Source organism: Primulina tabacum, chromosome 2 (assembly GCF_025594145.1).
Source record: "Primulina tabacum isolate GXHZ01 chromosome 2, ASM2559414v2, whole genome shotgun sequence".
NCBI lineage: Eukaryota > Viridiplantae > Streptophyta > Magnoliopsida > Lamiales > Gesneriaceae > Primulina > Primulina tabacum.
In genome coordinates, this window is record NC_134551.1 from 677,161 (window position 1) to 699,891 (window position 22,731).

A 22,731-nucleotide genomic window follows, 5' to 3' on the forward strand; every position below is an offset into this window, starting at 1 on the left:
GAGGTCTTTATCCGCTTAATTTCCAAATCTGTAAGCCACCGGAATAGGAAGATTTAAGCCTTCGTTTGTGGTCAACTTGTACCCGATATTTACTACTTCTAACATTGTTTGAATAAACCAAGATCATCAATAGGGTTGGCTCCATCGATCCCTATGCATGCAAAGTACTATTCGAAATATTTTTACAGAAGATTTCTTATTGTAAAATCTTTGTTAAGTAATTCATTATAGATATTGATAAACTATCTTCTGTTTCATATGGTTACGAGAAGACTGACTTTCCAATAAAATCGTGGGTGAGGGAAGAAGGAAATCCTACTGTTGATCATAAATCAGATGAGATTTTAAGTGAATATCGGGTACAAACTGATTGCTACTGATAGTCTCTTGTTATTGGCTTCGGTGATCCTTCAGTGTAGCCACCACATGTGTAAGCTTTAGAGAAAATCAACGTATCGTAGATCCAGCGGAGAACATGCATTGAATGTTTGATAAAACCCACTTCAAAAAAGTAATCTTTCGATCCTTGTTTGATTATCTATAAATCAGTTCGTGTAAAATATATACATAAAACATCAGATCCTGATTTGAGATCACGTTTGATTTATAGAAACTTGTTTTAATAAAATATTGTTCTCGGTTATTACAAGATTTTCCAACATTTGTTGTATATAGAATTACGTTTGATGTAGCTTCCGTCGTTCGTGTCTATATTTGTTTTATTAATTTCTTCAAATTTTAGATTTACTCGGCAGTGAAGCAACTGATATATGCATGTGTGATCTTGATTTGCTTTAATTTTTTTATTTATTTTGACTCTGCTTGAACTGAATCAAATCTTCATATTGTTATTTTACTGATTGATTTTTTTTTCTTTGTGCGTGATGGATGTATCTATTTTACGTACATGATAATTTCTTGAATCTTGATTCTTTATTTATCTAAACTCGATAAAGATATTTACGTACGGATTTCATAAATTTTTATTATACATTTAAAACTTGAAATAGAGATATCTAAAATTATTAATTTATTTTACATACGATAAAACCTTATAAAACAGATATTGAGGGGGCAGGTGGCATGCACAACAATGAATATGGATGATCCACGAGTACTTCAATCGGTTTTATTAATAAAAGTATGCCATAAGTCGCGTGGCATTAATCTTGTCAAAAAGTTGATCGTTTTTTTTTTATATATATTGATTTTTCAAGAAGCAGAGTTTTGTTTATTTAACAAACAGTATACCAGGAAACATAAATAAATCTGTAAGCCACCAGAATATGTAGATTCAGGCTGTCATTTGTTGTCAACTTGTACCCAATGTTTACTACTGCTAACGTTGTTTGAATTAACCGAAATCATCATTAATTAGGATAGGCTTCAACGATCGATCGTTCGATCTCACGCATGCAAAGTATTTGAAACCTTTGTACGGAATGCCATTTATTTCTTGTAGTAAAATCTTTGTTAAGGAATTCATTATATACTATTTCTAATTATTACGAGAAGAATGGTTTTCCAGTAAAAGATTTCAGATTGTTTGCGCGGGAAGAAGGAAATCCTATTGTTGATCATAACTCAAATGATATTTTCAATAGGGAACATCGGCTACAAACTGACTGCAAATGAAAGTTTGTATTTATCTTGTGAATTAACGTTAAACTAAAAGTGCATGCATGCTTGTTTTGTCTGAAACTACCATGTTGGTGGAAACTACTAGCTAGTTCCGGCTGACATTTTCTTAATTGGTTGATAGAAATATCGAATATGAAGCATTTCTTTTCTGGAGTTTTAATTCTTTCGTTGCTGAATCTTTCATGTGTGTTCTTAGCCGTCTTCTGTTTTCTTATTTTCCGTCTTGTTTGAAAATATGCAAGTTATTTTAGTTCGTTCATTCCTTTTTTGTGAAAATTGAACGAGGAAAAAATTAAATTTCTAGAAGAAAATAATTTTTTTATTTCTCTTGATTAGATTAATTTTTTTTAGAAAAATAAATAAACAAACATTAATTTGATCAATATAGTATTATTATACTTTTGAATATAGTAGAATTTTATTAAAAATATTAATATTAGTTTGGTTATTATAATATATATAGTGATATAAATTGATATAACATCTTAAAATTTGTAAAAAAATTTTTTTTTTCATATTATTGTAATTGATTATATTTGAAAACAGTTTATGATATAAAAGTTTTTCTAATTTAGAAATAAATTTTATTAAAAAATGATTATTTTTCATGTATTTAACATATATAAAAGTGTATCTTATAGTTTAGGTAACATATATATATTTTTTCAAAATATGAAATAAAATAGGAAAGTGTATTTTATTTTTCCCTTTCACTTTGTTGTTTCAATTTCCGTGCATTTTATTTTGTTTGCGTTTATATGAAGACCTTCATTTGTTGTTCCGTTTGTTCTTATCGTTGGTCTTCCATCTCAACTTAATTAGTACCCATGCATATTTAGAATATATCAACTTAGTACGTATTAAATTACTGCCCATCAACAGATTTTGAATTAATTTCACTTATTTGACAATAACCATTTTCAAATATTAGTTTATTTAAGAATATTATAAATTTGGCAAGCCTAGAGCGTGCAAATAAATGAAGCAATTGAATAACCAAAGAAGCAGACAATAATATCAATCGACCAAGATTCGTGGGGTTGTTACTTTTTTATTTGAAAAACTATATAATTAATATACAGCAATAAATATGAACTATATTCCCTCGTGAAAACCCACGCTTCACTAAACATGCAAAACCCAAAGGCTCCTTCATCTTCACTGTCTTATCAGTCACACCAAAGGAAACTCGTGAGGAAGAGCTCTTATCTTTCACGAGCTTATTCATATTCTGTCTCAGACATAGCCCCGTTTCGAACCCGACTCCGGAGCTTACAAATACCCCGTGTCCTGTCCCAATAAATATGTACCAGTTCTGTCTCAGTTTCAAAAGTTTAGATTTCCTTGCAAAATGGAAGCCAAGTTTCGGCACATTTTGTTGACCTTATTGCTGGGATTTTTTCTTAGTTCACATGCTCAGAATTTGCAAACCTACATTGTTCAGCTCCACCCTGAGGGGCTTTCGCGTTCTTCGTTTACCTCTAGGTTTCATTGGCACCTTTCTTTATTGGAAAATTCAGTTTACAGTGAAGAAGATTTATCCTCAAGGTTTCTGTACTCTTATAGTTCTGCCATTGAAGGATTTGCAGCTCAACTCTCACCGTTAGAGGTTGAGACGTTGAAGAAATCACAAGAAGTTTTAGCAGTGAGGCCGGACAGGAGGCTAGAGATTCAGACGACTTATTCCTACAAGTTCTTGGGGCTAAGTCCCACCAGAGAAAGGGGTGCTTGGATGAAATCAAGATATGGACGAGGGGCAATTATTGGTGTTCTTGATACCGGAATTTGGCCTGAAAGCTCGAGCTTTGATGATCAGGGGATGGATCCCATTCCACAAAAATGGAAAGGGATTTGCCAAGAAGGGCAGGACTTTAGTACTTCAAACTGCAACAAGAAAATCATTGGTGCCCGGTACTTCAGCAAAGGGCACCATATAGCTTCGTTGATATCATCGCCAAATACTTTGGTGGAGTACATGTCAGCTCGTGATTCCCATGGCCATGGGACCCATACAGCTTCCACCGCTGGGGGAGCTCCGGTTCCAATGGCTGACGTGCTTGGAAATGGAGCTGGTGAGGCTCGAGGAATGGCTCCTGGTGCCCACGTTGCCATATACAAAGTATGCTGGTACAGTGGCTGTTACAGCTCAGACATTCTTGCAGCAATAGACGCAGCAATCCGAGATGGCGTGGATGTACTTTCCCTTTCACTCGGTGGCTTTCCAGTTCCTCTATACGAGGACACCATTGCCATCGGAAGTTTTCGAGCGATGCAGCATGGAATTTCAGTCATCTGTGCAGCAGGAAACAATGGTCCAATTCAAAACTCGGTGGCCAATGAGGCTCCTTGGATAACCACAGTTGGTGCAAGCACACTTGACAGAAGGTTTCCAGCAGTAGTTCGACTGGGCAATGGGAAATTCTTATATGGAGAATCCATGTACCCTTGGATTGGATCTCCAGGTGCAGAGAAAGTGCTCGAGCTGGTATATTTCGAGGGTGGGAATAAAGGAAGTGGATTTTGCTTGAAAGGGTCTCTCCCGGTAGCAAAAGTTAAAGGTAAGATGGTAGTTTGTGACAGGGGCATAAATGGGAGGGCGGAGAAAGGTCAGATAGTGAAAGAAGCGGGCGGAGCAGGAATGATTCTTGCCAATACAGAAGTAAACTTGGAGGAAGATTCTGTGGATGTTCATGTCCTGCCAGCAACTTTGATCGGTTCTGAAGAGTCGTACCAGCTTAAAAGTTACATCAACTCAACTAGGAGACCAAAAGCTCGAATCATCTTCAGAGGAACCATCATTGGAAAATCTAGAGCTCCTGCAGTAGCTCAGTTCTCATCAAGAGGACCAAGTTTCACAGATCCTTCGATTCTCAAACCAGATATGATTGCTCCTGGGGTCAACATCATTGCAGCTTGGCCGCAAAATCTTGGCCCGAGCGCACTCCCAGAAGATCTGAGAAGAGTAAACTTCACAGTCATGTCAGGGACTTCCATGGCATGTCCCCATGTCAGTGGACTTGCAGCACTGATTCACTCAGCTCATCCAAAATGGACCCCAGCCGCCATCAAATCAGCACTGATCACTACTGCAGACATAACTGATCATCAGGGGAAACCAATAATGGATGGAGACAAACCTGCAAGTCTCTTTGCAATCGGAGCAGGACACGTGAACCCAGAAAGAGCAATTGATCCAGGATTGATATATGACATTCAGCCAAACGAGCACATAACTCATTTATGCTTTCTTGGATACAGCAGATCAGACATTTTTAGCATCACTCACAAGAATGTGAGTTGCCATGAAATTCTACAGAAGAACAGGGGTTTCAGCCTCAATTACCCCTCATTTTCCGTAATTTTCAGGCCAGGAGCACTAAGGAAAATGTTCAAAAGACGCTTAACAAACATAGGGAGTGCTAATTCCATTTATTCGGTGGAAGTGACAGCGCCTGAAGGGGTCAGTGTGAAAGTCAGGCCACAGCGCCTGATATTTAAACAGGTAAATCAAACTTTGAGTTACAAGGTGTGGTTTATATCCAAGAAAAGAATGGATATAGAGAGTACAAGGTTCAGTCAAGGGTATTTGACATGGGTGAACCACAGAACAATCTCTTACACAGTTCGGAGTCCTATCGCAGTGACATGGGAAAGCCGAAAATGAGAATAATACTCAGTTTAATTAACTGAATCAGCTATAAATTTCTGAATAAATTTGACATAGGACAGATTTTACACGATATCCGTTTAATTTTTACATTCAAGAGTTGAAGCTTTTCTATCTTGTAAGCCCTGAAAAAGATAAATGACACTCCAGATAGAGAATACATGGAATTCCGTTCATAATGTATGATTAAATCCAATTAATCATCTCTCAAGTTAATTCTTGCTGTATTTCACCTAGTTACATGAACATGAATTTCATAAAATAGCATTTAAAAAAATGTAGGGACAAAAATATATACACTGCCTCACTTTTTTATGAAGGACAATCCATTCTGGTTGGAATAACGCTCCATAAATCTCATGAACCTGTCCCACTCTCGTGGGGTTCGCATGATGTACTTAGCCTCTATCCCCGCGGGTTTCCCATTCACAAACTTGGCATTAACATCAACTGATTGGATCACTCCTTCCTCGTCAATCATGTAGAAACCGGTTATATCACCAACAATACTAGCTGAGTCAAAAACAGAAGGTTCAGTGAATGTGAATATTGCCATTCCATTAGTTCCATCCCTTGACTTCGTTAGCCTCACATCTGGGATTGTCTGTTCGTCAGTCCCTTGAATGAATTGAATTGTTGGTTTCACCATCATTATGCTCAGTGTAGAGATGCTTTGCCCCTGTCTTTGTTTTGCAAAGCACAATTGTGGTAGGTGCAAACACAGTCCATTGAAAGATGAGTTCAAACTCGAGTGAACACTTCCACACAATGAGACTAGAAAAAAATAAGATAATTATCATTTACCGCATCATCTGAATAAAGAAGTTTCTTTGTTATAAGCAGTTGAGCAAAAATCAGTACCATTTTGTTTTAACAAATATCCATACCATTTTTTGGAATACAAAAGAAAGTCAAGGTAGAAGTTTCATACAACTGAATCCATAGCATGAAAATGGTAATATCGACAGCATTGAGCTTTCAAATTGTGCATACTGTACATGTGTTAATTTTCTTGCAGCAAAATTTCAATCTCGATGAATTTAACCACACCCCTTCACCGTATAGGGCATCTAGAGTCACATTCCGGCTTAAAACTTCTTTTTATACGGGGAAATTTATTCCCGCGTCCGGGAAATTATAACCTTTCATAAAGCATACATTTTTAACTCGGCTACAGTGGTGCACTTATAACACAGAAGATTGCACAAAAGAGTAATCTTTCATCAAATATTTGGCAGAAATTGTGACATAACCTGCCGAACCCAGAAATTTAGTCGAATTTTCTAAAGATTAAAAGATGAAGTAGTTTCATCTGTGCTATTTTTCAAACTTTGTTCCATAAAAACTCTTTACTCTTACTTTTCCCCATCAACACTCCATGAAACATTAGTTCAAACTCTTCGTATGTGAGACAGTACATTTCATTCCATTCACCGATAAAGAAAAAAACTGAATCTTTAAATTACAGAACAAAAAGAACAACCTATCAAATTAAAGGGGTACCTGGAATTGAGCGAGATTGGTTGCTCAAACTGTTAGAGCTAGGAAAACAGAAAGCCATTGACTGCAGAGTCGCCATCCAAGATTCTAGAGAGAGGAAGCAAAATGTTTTAGAGAGAGAAACATGGGCGAGTGATGATACTGATAACGTGTTTCTTGGAGCGTGAACAGATGGTGTTGTGCAACGACAGCCATTCACTTGAAACTTTCTTAGTTTTTCACATGGATTGGAAAATGAATCTACGCTTGTTCTCTCACAAGTATCGAGTTGTTATAATATATATTTTTTTTTTTCTTTTGAGCAAGTTGTTATATAATCTTTAAAAGCCTAGTGGTGGTGAAATTTTTAGAATATTTATTCACATAAATAGCTACATTCGCAATAAAAAAATGTGTAATCACGTTATTCATATAAATCATCTTGGAGAAGTCGTGCATGAAAAATTCACCTAAGAAAACACTGACAAGTAATCGAAGTTCCCACCATTAATAACATTTTCTAAGCCAAAAAATGTTTTTTGTTTGGACTTAGAACACATAGACAAAACTTGTGTGAGATGGTCTTACGGGTCGTATTTTGTGAGACGGATCTTTTATTTGGGTCATCCATGAAAAAATATTACTTTTTATGCTGAATATCGGTAAATTTGACTCGTTTCACGGATAAAAATTCGTGAAACCGTCTCACAAGAAATCTACTTGAACACAAGATGCATATTAGATTACTCCCTATGTTCAAATAATATTATCAAAATAACGATATTTATAGAACTAGAGAATGATGAGTCAAAGGTTGTTCATATCTACTCGTAATGATTGAATGTAATTCGGTATTCATGTATATCTCTTTAGTTGTGATATAATATAAAGAGAAGGTGTTAGTGTAATCATCTACAACTTTTTTTAATTGGCAAATAAAAATTGTAATAGGTTGTTTTGATTATAATTTATTGTTACAATAAAATAATATATCAAATCTTAAATATATATTTGATTTATTTATATATTAATTACTCTAAGTAAAATGAATTTTAAATATATGATAAACTTGAAATTCATCATAATTAATATGAAATATTTATAAACAATATAAATAGTGGATTTAAAATTTATGATTTATTTCTCAACGACAACAAAAATATATTTGAAATTTTTGGATTCGAAATTCTTGAATCCCAAATACAATCTTATTGTATGTGATGATATTACAAGTATATCATGAGTATTTTGCTCGAACAAACATAAAATTATAATTTTACAAATTATTTCCAAAAGATGACACTATGGTTTAAACTACCAATCCGTTTTTTAAACCGTGTATATGATTTAAGGCAAAAATTTATGTGAGACGGTCTCACGGGTCGTATTTTGTGAGATGGATATCTTATTTGGGTCATCCATGAAAAAATATTACTTTTTATTGTGAATATCGGTAAACTTGACCCGTCTCACAGATAAATATCCGTGAGACCGTCTCACAAAAAACATATTCATGATTTAATTGTGCTTATTAATAAATAATTATATTTATAACACATATAAAAAGAGAATACGGAATAAGTTTTATTTTTCAATCAAAAGATACTCAGTCAAATACCCCTTATTGGCATTAACAAGAATAGTGAGTTGACTCTGTCATTTTCATACGTATTGTATCACGCGAAAACTGAGTCACGAGAATCCCAAATCATATTCATATCTTTTGACTGCCGGCGCTCCGTTCCTGACAAAGACCATCCCGAACTTGGTCTTTTACTATCCATTCCATTTTTCCTAGGCTTACGCGCATCCAGACTCGACTTTTTCCCATTAAAAATTGTTTATACAATCAAACGTGGTATATATGGGTGTTTGTTTATACATATATTACTATCCTTGACCTGCTACCAACTCTTGAATCTTGATCACGTCCCCAAAATCCACCAACCCTTCTCATACTTGAAGGGTTGAGATAAAAAAAAATAAAGTTAAATTAATCGTGGAGTTTGCGTTGATCTTGAGGAGGTAAAGAAATGGGAAGTTTCGAATTGCAGGTGTCGGATGAAGGAGGGATAGCGAAGAGGCTGTGGAAAAAGTTCAAGAATGAGAGGGCTTTAGCTCTTTACAGCCCTTTTGCAGTTTGCTTGGCTTCGGGAACTCTGAACCCCACGTCTTTTATTCATTGCATCTCTCAAGATGTCTACTTTCTTCAGGCTTTTGCTCATGCGTAAGCCACCGTCATCTTCGTGTGTCTTTTTTTCCCTTTTTTGTGAGGAGAAATCATCTATGTTTTTTTGACTATTTGTTTCTGTATATACTTTGCATCGGGTCAATTTCGTGTTTATATGATTTGAATGTCTTGCAATTTCGGGCGGTAGGAAGTAGGAACTAGTTTCGTTGGTTGATATGACAAGGGGAGGTTATGGTAAGTTATACTTTAAATTTGAACTCTTTTGTTGAAGGCGGTTGGATCAAATAGGAAAGGATTCTTTGAATCATAGAACTATTGTGAAATAAATATATGATGAATCAATGGTTTTGAGAAAAGTAAGAAGGATGGTTTAGTCCTCTTATCTTTACTTGTTTAGCCAAGAGATCCATGAGTTGAGATGCCGATGCACATAGATTATTTAGTTTCTGGGCAGAAGAGCTGTTTTCAGATAGAGTGTTTGATCTGGTGGCCTCAGTGTGTGTTTTTCTTTTCACCGGATTGACCTTGATCGTCTACTGGATAATCTTCATGGATTGGCTGATTGAATGAAATAAAGTAAAGAAAAGAAACTTTGTTGAATGGAGGGGGAAGCTTTTGTTTTTCTGTTGATAAACTTTGTCCATTTGCAGTTACGAATTGGCAGAGGAATATGTAGATGACGAGGAGGATAAGGAAGCCATTGCCGGGTTGAGAAAACGCGTCATGAAGAGGTTTAGGAACCAAGATTCGCTTATTCGTGTGAGGGCCCAATCAATGAATTCTTGATCTTATTATACGTTTGAGCCACCTAAGCGATGCAATGCTAAGTATCAATTTTGAGGTTCTCTTTTTCATTTATGTGGCTTATTGATAGGAATGGGGATTTGAGCCGCCCAAAGATAGGACATGCGATGCTGCAACAGTGAAATACACAGAATTCTTGGCCGAAACAGCCTCAGGAAAAGTTGGAGAGGAAAAATTCTCTGTCAAATTTGTTACACCTTTTGAAAAGACAAAACTTGCTGCTTATACATTGTGCGTGATTTCACCATGCATGAGGCTCTACAGCTTCATTAGTAAGGAGATCCAGGCTCGTCTAGACCCTGATGATGGTGAGCACATCTACAAGAAGTGGCTCAACAGTCTTTCTTCTGTAAAATTTGAGGTATGTTTTGTTTGATGCTTTCTATTGGAGTGTTCTTGTGAAAAACCCTCATAATTTTACTTCTCTAAATTTAGGCATCAGCTTCAAGAATTGAAGACTTGCTGGATAAACTATGTGTTTCTTTAACCAGTGAAGAACTAGATATTGTAGAAAGACTTTACCATAGAGCTATGAAACTCGAGTTGGACTTCATCTGGGCTCAATCAAGTGTTCAGCAAAGCATAGTTCCTTTCTCAAGACTCCTCAACAATGTTGAAGACAACCTCATCTTATTTTGCGACTTTGACTTGACTTGTACTGCTATTGATTCCTCTGCCCTTTTAGCTGAGATTGCAATAATCACAACGACCAATGGTTCTGGACCACTGCCATTCACGGATATTCGGACTACATGGAGCGATCTTTTCAGCCAGTATGTAGAAGAATATCAACAATGTGTAGAAAGCATCATTCTTGAGGCAGGAATTGATAAATCTTTCCAAGGTTCAACACATTTTCTTGCAAGAACATCCTATCCTTCTTGATTCCGATAGCTAACTGTTATGCTTAATGTGATCACAGCTGAGGGACTTGACTATGAAGGTCTATTTAAAGCACTGGAGAAAATATCTGACTTCGAGAAGAGGGCTAATGCAAGACTGATTCATTCTAATGCACTGAAAGGATTAAAACTATCAGACATAAAACGAGCTGGTGAGCGCCTCGATTTTCAGGATGGCTGTAAAAAATTCTTCCAGAATGTTGTGGAAGATAAAAATTGTGCTACCAAAGTTCACGTTCTGTCATACTGCTGGTGCAGTGATCTAATTAGGTCTGCCTTTTCATCAGGTATGCTTATTTTTTAAAAACATACTTTTTAGAAACAAATTTGATACAATGAGATGTATCTATTATAAGATTTTGTTGGGAAGAGAGATTTCCCACCCTGATTATCCTAATATATTTTCTTTTACATGAGGAGGAGATTATTGAGATTGAAAGAAAAAAGATTGTGAGAGCTTTAGCCCTCTTGGCATTCTATCATGGATATTTTATCACAATTTCCATTTACTCCTTAACAGGTAGCCTAAACGCGGTGAACATATTTTCAAATGACTTGGTGTACCAAGAATCTATTTCCACTGGTGGCATGATCATGAAGATGGAGAGTCCCATAGACAAGCTTCAAGCATTTAATGACATTACCAGCAAGAATAACGGTAGGCCCTTGAAAATCTACATCGGAGGTTCACTTGGTGATTTGCTTTGCTTGTTAGAAGCAGATATTGGCATTGTCATTGACTTGAGTACCAGTCTGAAGAGTATTGCGAACCATTTTGGTGTTTCTTTCATTCCATTGTTCTCTGGTTTGATAAGTAAACAGAGAGAACTTGCAGAGAGTGGCTCTATAAATCGCAAGGGAAAGTCTAGTACTCTATATACAGTCTCTAACTGGGATGAAATATATGCATTCTTTTTGGGGCAATAGACGTCTAGTTGGATCCATGCTGGAAAAAAATGGTTGTCATACGGATTAAAAGATTAGTGACGCAGCACACGATCCTCTAGGTCCCATCCCACTGGTCAGACCTTAACCATATATTTTAACTCGTTGAGGAATATAACTGCATGTGGCAATAAAATAGCGCATTAGATGATTTTGTGAACTGGAACTAAGTCTGTTGGTCAAGTGAAAACAGGCTCTTTCGTTTCGGATTTGTATTCATAATATTAAATTTATCAATCTGTTTAGTAAGCTTTGTCTTGGAATTGACTCTATGTTTGGTTCTACGATCCGAGAGTTTACTCGTCAAACATTTGGTTGCAAACATGATTATGTTACGTCAATCAAATCATTAATTATTCATCAAAAATCAACTGCGAAAGCTTTTTAATACAATCAAAATATCAAATTACCGTATTATTATTCTTTTAGAGAAAAAAAAATATTTTGTTAACATCTCATGATCACGATAAAATGAAATACTAGAACATATCACATGATTCTAACCAAGTAAACGGTATTTAGATGAAACAAAACCAACAATATATCAATACGAGAAACGCAGCCAGTTTGTGGTGCAGCAAATCAAAACACGGCTGACACATTTACTTACAGTACATAAAAGAGAAAAAACTGTAGTGCTCTCCGGACAACATATAATACGTCAAAATAGTACTCAGCAAAATATTTAAGCAATCAAAGACATGCCCGTTAAGCCAAAATTATTTGATTATAGAGCATCTATATCCCGTGTTTGAATCTGTTTGAGATCAGAGAAGTATCGTCAAATGGGTGCCATCAATTGTCTCCTGTTTCTTTCGTGTGCTCTTGGAGCTGCAACCAAATATTGATGGATAAAATGGGTGTTTTCAAATGATGAAAATATTACAGGCACGTGTTTGAGATTCAGCAAAAACCTTCGGATTTTACATACCAAGTCCGTTAGCCTCGGATGTTTTCACGATTTTAAGTCTTCTAACTGTGCTCAGAAACATCCTGTCAATGCAAAGATGTGTAGTAAAATTATTGACCATGCCTCAGAATTAACAATAAGTTCCAAAGTTCGTCATGACGGGTGTTACTCCCAAACTAGTTGGGACTGACTAAATTTGTGTATATAGAATGAGTAATGAAAACAGTTTTGCAGATATAGTCGAGTAAAGGGGCAGTTTACGAATGGTGACAGAGTAACAACATTTTAATAGTACTGCGTAAGAAGAACGCAGCTCAGATAGATCATTTACAAAAACAATATGATAGAGACATACTGCCAAGGGACATCTCCAACCAGCATCCAGTCTCCTTCTTTGTCTTCATATATGAGTACGAATTCAGATGACTCGTCCAGTAATTTCACCGGGCATCTCACATCAGCCATGGCAGCTTGCTCCTCCCAACTTGATCCTACAATAATTCAGAGTTGGCAATCACACAAGCATCCAAAAACTCGACAATCGTGTAAACATTTCCAACTTAGTATATCCCACAACTAGAATATTAAGAAAATCACCATAAAAAAATTAAAACCAAGGTTTTGTTCTTGTTTACCAATTTCTATGGTATCCACGCATAACCTTCCCTTCTTACCAAGAGAAAAGAATGTTCTTGTGACATAGCAAACGTGGATATATTAGCAGTGATTTATAAACAGAGATTAATTATACTCTTGCAGCTTTATGTCAGGTAGAGCATTGCCTTTTGGGGTCAAAGTGGAAAAATCGACAGATAATTCACCCTCATTTCTAGATGTCATTAGGTTTTATGCTAGTTCTTTGTATGAAACAAAGTAAAAAGATAGAAAATTACTTCTTGGGCCAACTGCTGCACCAGGTCTAAACATGTCATCCAATTTACGAGCCAAAGTCTCGTAGCAGCTATGAGCATTCAGATCCACCTTTCGCCCAATCGGTATCCTCTCCATGTTCACCTTAATAAAGAAAGATGTTCTTGAAAGTCCTTTTTCGACAGCAATGTTTGTATTCTCGTTTTTACATTTATCAACGGTTGAGGTGAATTCTTCAACAGCCGGTGTCTTTGAAGGGTTTACCAAGCTGTTCATTCTATAAGCTCTGATAGGAGGCCACCCCACAACCTGACTGCTTCAACAAATTGCACAAAGGAGAAAAGTTAAAAATCCATTAGATAAATCATTTGAGCCATTGTTTAAGTAGCTGATTTAGAGTTTTTTTTTTTTAAATACATTTATTATACAACTTATTTTAATGAGACAATATGAAACTAATTAAAGCCAGTAGACACCGTACCTGAGATTTTTGCGACCTAAGTCGAACCTCAAAAGTTGGACCCCTCGATTAGTTGGGGTATGCTCAACTTTTTTCTCGAAATAAAGTTTTTCAAAACTAAACCTTTATGTTTTAGACTCAAATATAAAATACTTGATAAGTAACATTCAAAACCCTTGTTTTTGCAAAGTTTAGAACCATTTGGAAAATCATAAAATACTGGATTGGGACCCTTATAATCGCACACAAATTCGACATTATATCAAGAAATTCTAAAAATATGGTAAACAAAACTGTAATAACAAGAGGCTTCTAGTTAAGTGATATTAATCTTAGATCTCCTAGACTAAGATATATCCACAATATAAGGGTAGTTAAATGATATCATATCTTCCTAGTTAACATAATCTCAATATTTCTAAATAGATAATTGTCCCTTTCCACCAAAAATAGTACAACAAAAAATTCAACAAGTGAATGAATCTAAAAAAAATTGTCATATTGTTGCAGACTTGCATCTTCAACTATTTACGAGTTTCCATGATTTTTCGACTCAAAATAGACCTTTCTTGTGTACTTTGAGATTCCCATTGAAATGTAAGGTCGATTCAAAGCTGTCAAAATACATATCAAAACCAATATTTATTACCATTAATCAATAATAGCAGATTACATTAAAAATATTAGAGGCGTATGTTAGGAACAAATGGAACACACGAGAGGGAAAAAACAACACACACAACAGAAACACAAATTTTGCTCTGGCAAAGACCAAAAACATAGTTGTGTCTCAGCGAGAATTCACACACAAACATAAACACAACGAAAAAATATGAAGATAAAACACCGGTTTTGAAATAAGAGAGTCAACAAAAAAGGAAGATGGTCGGAAAAAAACAAATTAAAGCATATAAAACTAAAAAGGTGCCGAATTTATACCTAACTCCAGAGCGGCCAGGAGGGGAAGAGGGCTCCGCAGTTCTCTTCGAACCGCAGAAACCATTGTTTTGAGCTTTAATGGTAGAAGATGAAGAAGACGACGACGACGAAGAATCTTTATCAGAGATCACCGAAGGAAAATCATCGGCCGTCAAGATTCTGGCGAACTGATCCCACGATCCTCCCGCAGCCGCAACGGACGGCGTCTTACTCTTAGCCTTTCCACCGCCACCGAGACTGAGGCCGAGCCCCAATTCCAACTCGGACCCATCCGGGTAAGAAGAAGATTCTTCCGACAAAGCCGACATCGACCCACCTGCAATCACACCGCCACCGGGAATAAACTCTGTTCGCATCCAAGATTATATTTTTACTTACTTTGTGAAAATGTCTGTAAATTCAACTGGAGGACTGGGACAGGACAGGGGATCGATCGACGTGGGTTTTATTTTGGTTCTCTGTCGGAGCAAAGAAAAATTTTGGAGCAAAAGGGGACGAGTGGGTGTTTGGATGGGAGAGGTGGGCCCCACGTGTCGGCTTTTTGCTCTACAACAGCCATTATAGATTCCTTCCCACACTCCACCAAATGGACAACTTTTCTTAATGTTTTACTTTAATTGTACCAAACAAACTTCAGAACCATCTAATAACTTCATTTCTAGTTACACGTTCCTTAATCGTTCTTAAATTAAATTAATTATAAAAAAAATTAGGAACAAATCATGTCTAACATCACTAATTATTAATTATATACTAGTGCACTGATGCACGCGTTGCTTGCTTGTGTAATATTTTTTATAATTTATTTGATTTATATTTAAATGAAGATCAAAATATAATTATAAGAAATAGTAAGGGACTACACTGTAATTTTGATATATAAATTAAAAAATAAATTGAAAATTAAAATAATAATAAAATGACCTCAACGAAAATTGAATCTATATAAAATAATCAAGAAACAATGACTCTATCCGCTGAAATACATATAACTTACATTAAAATTTTGACATTTTATTAATATATATAATTATTAAAACAGACCATGACACCAAAATTTGTTATTTTAAATGTCTCAAACTTAATAAAACGGTATAGAAGTATAGATAACACTAATTATTAATTATATATATATATAAATATATATATATATATATATATTGCCAATGCAATGTAATTTATCTAAGTTGAAAATATCGAGATATTTGGTGTTGAGTAATATTAATGCAAGGTTTTAGGTAGGGACAAAGAAGCCTAAAGACAACCCGACAACCTGTAGGGGCCAGAACCCCTCACTCGCCTCAACACCAAACCTTTAATTAATACTAAAATAAAGTAAAACCCACCCACTAATTGATTACAAACACGTGGTACGTATTTCCACAATATTTTTATATATTAAATCAAAGAATTTAAATAAAATTATTAGGATGATACACATGTTGTTGATATTTTATTCTTTATTATAATTACTAAGTGGATTATCATTAGATAAAATATTAATTGTAATTTAGTATTTTTTTTAATCTTTTTTATTGGATCATTATTAAATAAAACAATATAATACAAACCAACTAGATTTCAGAAATTTTTGTAATTGTTTTGATTTTTCATTTAACATCAAATCAGTGCCGTTGAATAAGGAGTGGAGGGGACAGAGGAGCCGTTGGATGTCTCCATCGATTTATGACATGATACATGGAGACCCACAAAAGAAGCAAATAAATCACACCATCAAGCAGTTAGTCGTGGACTCAACCATTTGATTTGTTATACATCATAATTATATAATTACCTCATAAAAAAAATTATAGAATTACAATTTTATCTTCTATTTCGAAATGGGCTCCAACATTACTTTCCCATACGATTTTGCAAATTATAAATTGCATTAGTATATATAATAATGTTTCTAGGCGATCTATTAGATGTATATATTTCTGAAATAAAAATATGTTAACATAAAAATAATATTTTGAGTAGGTCTCTTGTTAAAAAGTCTACGAATCTTTATCTGTGAGGCATGTCAATCCTACCGATATTCACAATAAAAAGTAATACTCTTAGCATAAAAAGTAATATTTTTTTATAAATGACCCAAATTAAATATATGTCTAACAAAATACGACTCGTGATATCGTCTTACGTAAATTTTGATCAAATATTTTTCATAAGAATAATATGGTCCTAATATCCTGACTTTATATTTTCCTGTTAGAAAAAGTCAACTGCGGCCTTGGGGCAATGAATTGTAGCCGGCAAAACAGAGTTTGCTAAATATTCCAAAGTTTGACTAATGTATCTACTGTCACTTCAAAATCTCTTTGTTTCAATTTAATAATCATTTATTACAGTTTACATTATCAACTTTGAGTTTATAATTTTGAACTTTAAATTTGGTCTCGCTAATTATTAAAGTGACTGGATATGATATGGAATAGTGATGAATAATTAATAATGTGTTTAGTTTAACTCATTAATATTGAGATTAAATTATGAATTATTAACAAATTATTTATGTATGTATCTTTCAATAATTAATAATTATATTATATTATATTTTAGTTTACATAATCAAAATGTTATTTTGGTTGGGAAAAAATTTCACGTGTTTTTTGCAAATTTTTTTCACAGTTACTTTTATAATTTTACTAATTTTTACTTGATTATTGATATTATGATAAAATTTACAAGTACACCTTAAAAGCACAAAATCACACTTCAGGACAATTTATTTATTCATGTTTTTTGATGGAATTTTTCATATATCACTTTTTTCCAAAATAAAGGATATTAATGTAATTTTTTTCATTTAATTCAAAATATTATTTCTCACATATTTTATTTGTCATTAATTATCAATCATTAAAAAATAAATTAAATAATTATAGATGAGCTTTATGAGCTAAAATAGATCATTAAAAAACAAGTAAACAAATAATAAATAGGATTATTGTTTTAATCTCATCCATATAATAGCAATTAATAACAACCTTAATGCATCCGTGAATATTAGAACTTGATATCAGTTGTGTGAGGCCCGGGGTCGAAGAGGGCGGGGGGTGATCGTCGGTGCCATGAGGTTGCACGGACAATGAGCGTCTCCTGGCAGGTTTCTAGGAAACTTCCCGGGAGGTCACCCATCCCAAAATTGTCCCAAGTCAAGTACGCTTAACTTTGTAGCTCATCACATAAGAACTCCAAAGTTAAGCGTACTTGACTTGGGACAATTTTGGGATGGGTGACCTCCCGGGAAGTTTCCTAGGTTGCGTGTGAGTGAGGACATAAGCACGCTGGAAAGACTCGTCTTAGTACAGTGAGGACAGTTGTCAAATCTAGGGCATTACAAGTTGCCTATCCAGTAATACGTGATTTACACTGAAGGCAAAAACTTGTGTGATACGGTCTCACGGATCGTATTTTGTGAGACGAATATCTTATTTGGATCATCCATGAAAAAATATTACTTTTTATGCTAAGAATATTACTTTTTATTGTAAATATCGGTACAGTTGACCCGTTTCACAGATAAAGATTCGTGAGACCGTCTCACAAGAGATCTACTCTACGCTGAATTTGGAAAGGCTAGCCTTATCTTGTCCATTGGGTTTCGTCACAAAACATATCGGGATATTTAGTTATCTAAAACTTTTTATTTTGAAAAATAACATTATAATGTATTTTGATAGATGTGAGCAAGGTCTTTTGTTTCAAGGGAAAAAAATTGACCGAATCTAAATAACAAAATATCTTTTTCGGCCACATAGAAAGTGGGAGTTCTTTGTATATTTAGGAAACTCCACTCACTCCAACATCTAAATATACATATTTTCAATATATTTTCCTTTAAGAATTAGATAGAACTACAGAGACGAGGATGAAAGATCAAACTAGGAACCCATAGCTGTTGGTAACTTGATTGTGATCTCAGAATATTATCACGAACCGTACCAATTTTCGATAATAAACCGACCACTTTCATGGCTATAAACACATCCTTGTGGAGGAGCTACAAGATTTAACTCTCATTTGATTACACACTATTTACAAGTAAACTGCTATCGCTTTGATTTCGACTATCAGCTCTTGTCAAAACTCAGACACATATAAATGATGAGGATCAGAGGCTAACATCTTTCATCTCCAATCCAATTGTTCTTCTCCTTTGGCCCTGTGGGGCCTTCCTCTCCATACAACTCCAATGGTAACTTGTTAAAGATGCTCTCCACAGAATATCGAACCGTGACAGGCAATATTTTGATGATTTTGTCCAGCTCGGTTCTTGAATCATAGACAATGGTTGGGCCCCACTCTCTCATATATTGTAGCCAAAATGGTTCCTTGACCACTTCATCTCCAAGATATTCAGCCGCAATAATTTCATAATCCTTGCTTGAATCGATGTAATGATTACTGAAAGCAGCATCATTTCTCAATCCAATCCCAAGTTTTGTTGAACCCTGCATATGGTTTCCCGGATGAGGAAAGCTAGCATGGCCACTTTTTGATGAATAAATGATGGCTTTGTTTCCCTCAATGAACTCCAAATCGGAGGCGTCCACCCATTTTCCACCACTATGTTGCGAAAAATAGATGCTCCAAAGTTCTCCAGTGAAGTTGCTTATTCGAAGAGTGAAGTGTTCCCAGTCACCTACATGCTGCCCAATCTTGCTAAGAGCTACATTCATCATCCCCAGCTTCAGTGTGGCTGGTCCATTGAAGGGACAAAAAACCCACATCACAATATCTGTGAAAGTCCCGCCTAAAGCCGGTTTTACATGTATGTAAAGTTTTGCACTTTCCAGGTTCCCATGCTTGACATTCTCTCTTAGAGTATCAGAAGTAAAATCTATCCAATACTTCCCATCATTTGTCTCTCCACAGGGAAGATTGGAACCTTCAATATCAATGGCTTCACCCCCAGAGTTATGGCTACTGAACAACAGTGCTCCATTTCTGAAGAACCATGAAACAGAAGATGGCAGATACACCTCATCAGGATGGAAGAAGACTGTGGGACCATAGTGCCGGACAAGAGAGTGAATATGATCGATATTCGGCATCGCATGTAGACTCGGATCTAAATTTTTCAAACACGCAATATTTAATTCTTCTTCTAGACTCCAGTAGCTACTGCAGTAAAAAGTACCCACAGACACGCCTCTCCCGTATATTCCCCGATGAAGAGGTCTCATGCTCAAAACTACAAATGGTGCTCTCGAAAACTTAGAGTGGGTGTTGACTATCAAGCGATAAGCTTCACACCCATCCGTTAAGTCAGCACGAACACATTTGACCTCCTCCAAATCTGGCTTCTCTGACTTGTTGGTCACCAAAAAGCCTAATGCTTTATAACCCTCAGGCGGTTGGGGTAACCAGAAGTATCCACATCCATTAAAGTCATCATAATTTCCACTCTCAGAACACCACATCAATGAATAATCCACGGGATTCAATAGTGGAGGCAAATAGTACGAATTAAGACTGCTACTGCCATGTAATTCAATCTTAGCTGCTACACGAGCTACAAGGACAAACCCTCTTAGAGGCCTTTCATTTGATTGGCAGTAGTGACCAAGACAGAAAAATCCATTTGGCAAATAAATTGGTTTATAGAAGCTAACACCTTGTTTTCCATCCAAAGACATATTGCAACTCCATATATACTCAAACTTTGTTATTTGGCAAACTTCTAATTCTCCTAATTTAATCATTGCTGCGCCAAATCCGGAACCTGCATATTCAAATACTAATTACCACTAAGGAATAAGAGAAGGCTATATAGTAAGGCCAAAGTAAAATGATCCGTACTAGCGATGCAATCCAAAAAGAGTATCACTTCCAATGAAACAATAGATTACATAAAGATGTTAGGCTGAAAAGTAATATGAAACTGATGCATTATGCCAACCAGAAAATAAGCTCATCATACTTTGGTCTGGAAACAAAACATGTCACGGCTCGGCTCAAGATAGATTGTGTAAGAATGATTCCTCCAGTATTTGTTCACTAAACCATGACCAAATGATACTCCATTCCGAAGAAACAGAAACACATGAAGGAGACCTTTTGTTCAAGAGAAGTACCCTTCATGTTGGAACAAGTATTTCGTTCAGAGGGGAGGAAATTAAGACACTAGAAGTAAATTTTTCATTGTTTAGAAAGCATGAGAATACATAGAATTCATGATACTAATTCCTGAAACAAGTATTCAATCCACAATAATTCGAAAAAGAACCAAAAGAATAATACTTCACACAATCAAATATAATATTTATACAGGAGGAAAAAACAGGGTGAGTTCCAAGAATGTGCTCCTAAAACTTCCACATAAAGCCATTTACATTATCTGGTGTCGAAAATCCAAGAAAAAGGAACCATTTTTATGGGAAAAACCTGATAAAAAATTTCGTTAATTTATAATAATTAACTCTGACTATTGATAAAATCCAGATACACAACAAAAGGTGCCGGCGTAACAACAAACCGAACATAAAAATCAGAACCAAATAATGAAGAATCCTTCACTTTTAACCCAACATGATCGGGCACCCAATTAATCTAAAAACACCCAAAGAACGCTAAAAGGAAACACTTATTTTCGATACATTAGCAAAAATGAACAATTAAAAAACCAATACCAAGCCAAGAAAAACACGTGCATGAATCCGTCTCTCACACCCATATAATAAAAAACAATTGAGCCGAGAAAAACACAATTCAAAGCCACAATTTCATGCCTTGGGACCATTCGGGAACCGGACCAGGCAGTGCGAAAGTTTCTGGCTCCGGTCGTTTGTAATCGGCGCCTCTGCTCCAATATAAGCATTTGCATCCCAGCATCTTGTCACCAGCCCAACTTTTCTTCGTCAAATTCCCGAAAATTAAACAATAAAACGAACTACTATTGAATATTACAAAGATTTTGATAATTTACGGCTTCAAATTCCACAGTAGTAGAAGAGGTGCGTATATTATTCCTCCATTAGTCCGCGTCTCGTTCAGTCATTCATGGCAATTTGCAGGACATAAAAAAAAATGAACAAGTTAAAGGCAGAGGAGAGTATTAATTTTGTTGCGGACCCAAGTCGGATCCGACCCATATATCCCGTCCCAGTCATCTTTTTTTTTTATATATATACCAAAACATCAAATAATTGTTTTTAAAAAAAATATATAAGGGGTCGGGAAACCCCCTTTTTATTATGAAATTTCAATGTTTTTATCTTGATAAATACTATGGTGATTCAATTTATCCTATTAATATTATTATTATTTAGTTTAAATCCTAATAATATTGATAATATATGAAATATTTTACTAGTAATAGTAATGTTAAAATTTTCAAAATTAAGAAAATTAGTAATGATAAGAATAGATAATAATATTGCAAAATTTAGGAATGAATTGAACAAAATTTCAATTATAAAGAAATGAAATTTTGACTTTGAAGCACTAAAAAATTAAGTAGTATGGAGTGGCTAATCATATTATCTAATGACGTTGAGATATGAAAAAAATTATAATAAAGAATAACTCAACGGTGGTGGTGCCAACGCAGTCATATGTAGTGTGTTTCAACTCTTGCAACCTTTGTAGAATCCTAAATTTATGATGACACGGCAACCTTTGCAGTCTCCCAAATTTACGACAACACTCGGTTTTTTTTCTACCAACAAGATGGAACTATGAAACAGAATATCTTACAACACAAAAGAGCACATCAAACAAACAGACACTGAAAGAGTTTCATCTGACGACCTTTAATTTTAAGTGCAAACGATACAACAAATATACACGACATGAGACCTGCCAGCCTTTCCCAAATGTAGAACCAACTCCATACCTTCAGAACTCAGTGGCATTATCAGCAAGCTAAGCTCCATACATCCACTAGCTTCCATGCACAAGACATGCCGTATC

General features: G+C 35.2%; 5 protein-coding genes across 7 annotated transcripts; 2 read left to right on the top strand and 3 right to left on the bottom strand.

Moving 5' to 3' along the window:
* Positions 1-2,756: 2,756 nt before the first annotated feature.
* LOC142522361 (subtilisin-like protease SBT1.2) lies at positions 2,757-5,325 on the top strand. Its single transcript, XM_075625693.1, has one exon. It carries the CDS (start codon positions 2,993-2,995, stop codon positions 5,303-5,305), a length of 2,313 nt encoding a protein of 770 aa, XP_075481808.1. The 5' UTR covers positions 2,757-2,992; the 3' UTR covers positions 5,306-5,325.
* A 134-nt stretch (positions 5,326-5,459) lies between these two features.
* Positions 5,460-7,055, bottom strand: LOC142522370 (photosystem II reaction center Psb28 protein-like). The gene is made up of 2 exons (XM_075625706.1): positions 6,812-7,055; positions 5,460-6,082 (listed from the first exon to the last, which is right to left on the bottom strand). Exons 1-2 carry the CDS (start codon positions 6,885-6,887, stop codon positions 5,613-5,615), a joined length of 546 nt encoding a protein of 181 aa, XP_075481821.1. The 5' UTR covers positions 6,888-7,055; the 3' UTR covers positions 5,460-5,612.
* Positions 7,056-8,505: 1,450 nt separating this feature from the next.
* LOC142522374 (bifunctional TH2 protein, mitochondrial-like) lies at positions 8,506-11,901 on the top strand. Its single transcript, XM_075625720.1, has 6 exons — positions 8,506-9,014; positions 9,629-9,737; positions 9,853-10,143; positions 10,218-10,626; positions 10,705-10,971; positions 11,205-11,901. The coding sequence occupies exons 1-6, from the start codon at positions 8,821-8,823 to the stop codon at positions 11,609-11,611; spliced, it is 1,677 nt and encodes a 558-aa protein (XP_075481835.1). The 5' UTR covers positions 8,506-8,820; the 3' UTR covers positions 11,612-11,901.
* Positions 11,902-12,202: 301 nt separating this feature from the next.
* Positions 12,203-15,316, bottom strand: LOC142522380 (auxin-responsive protein IAA13-like). Its single transcript, XM_075625734.1, has 5 exons — positions 14,809-15,316; positions 13,433-13,722; positions 12,895-13,030; positions 12,561-12,622; positions 12,203-12,460 (listed from the first exon to the last, which is right to left on the bottom strand). The coding sequence occupies exons 1-5, from the start codon at positions 15,162-15,164 to the stop codon at positions 12,411-12,413; spliced, it is 894 nt and encodes a 297-aa protein (XP_075481849.1). The 5' UTR covers positions 15,165-15,316; the 3' UTR covers positions 12,203-12,410.
* A 3,367-nt stretch (positions 15,317-18,683) lies between these two features.
* LOC142522383 (hypothetical protein At1g04090-like) lies at positions 18,684-21,940 on the bottom strand. 3 transcript variants are annotated; one of them, XM_075625763.1, is made up of 2 exons: positions 21,549-21,940; positions 18,684-20,895 (listed from the first exon to the last, which is right to left on the bottom strand). In XM_075625763.1, exon 2 carries the CDS (start codon positions 20,520-20,522, stop codon positions 18,936-18,938), a length of 1,587 nt encoding a protein of 528 aa, XP_075481878.1. In that variant the 5' UTR covers positions 20,523-20,895; positions 21,549-21,940; the 3' UTR covers positions 18,684-18,935. The 3 variants fall into 3 exon arrangements, with proteins under 3 accessions (XP_075481878.1, XP_075481862.1, XP_075481871.1); XM_075625747.1 differs by having other exon boundaries at positions 18,684-20,542; positions 21,549-21,939; XM_075625756.1 differs by lacking the exon at positions 21,549-21,940 and having other exon boundaries at positions 18,684-20,542; positions 20,741-21,389.
* Positions 21,941-22,731: the final 791 nt, after the last annotated feature.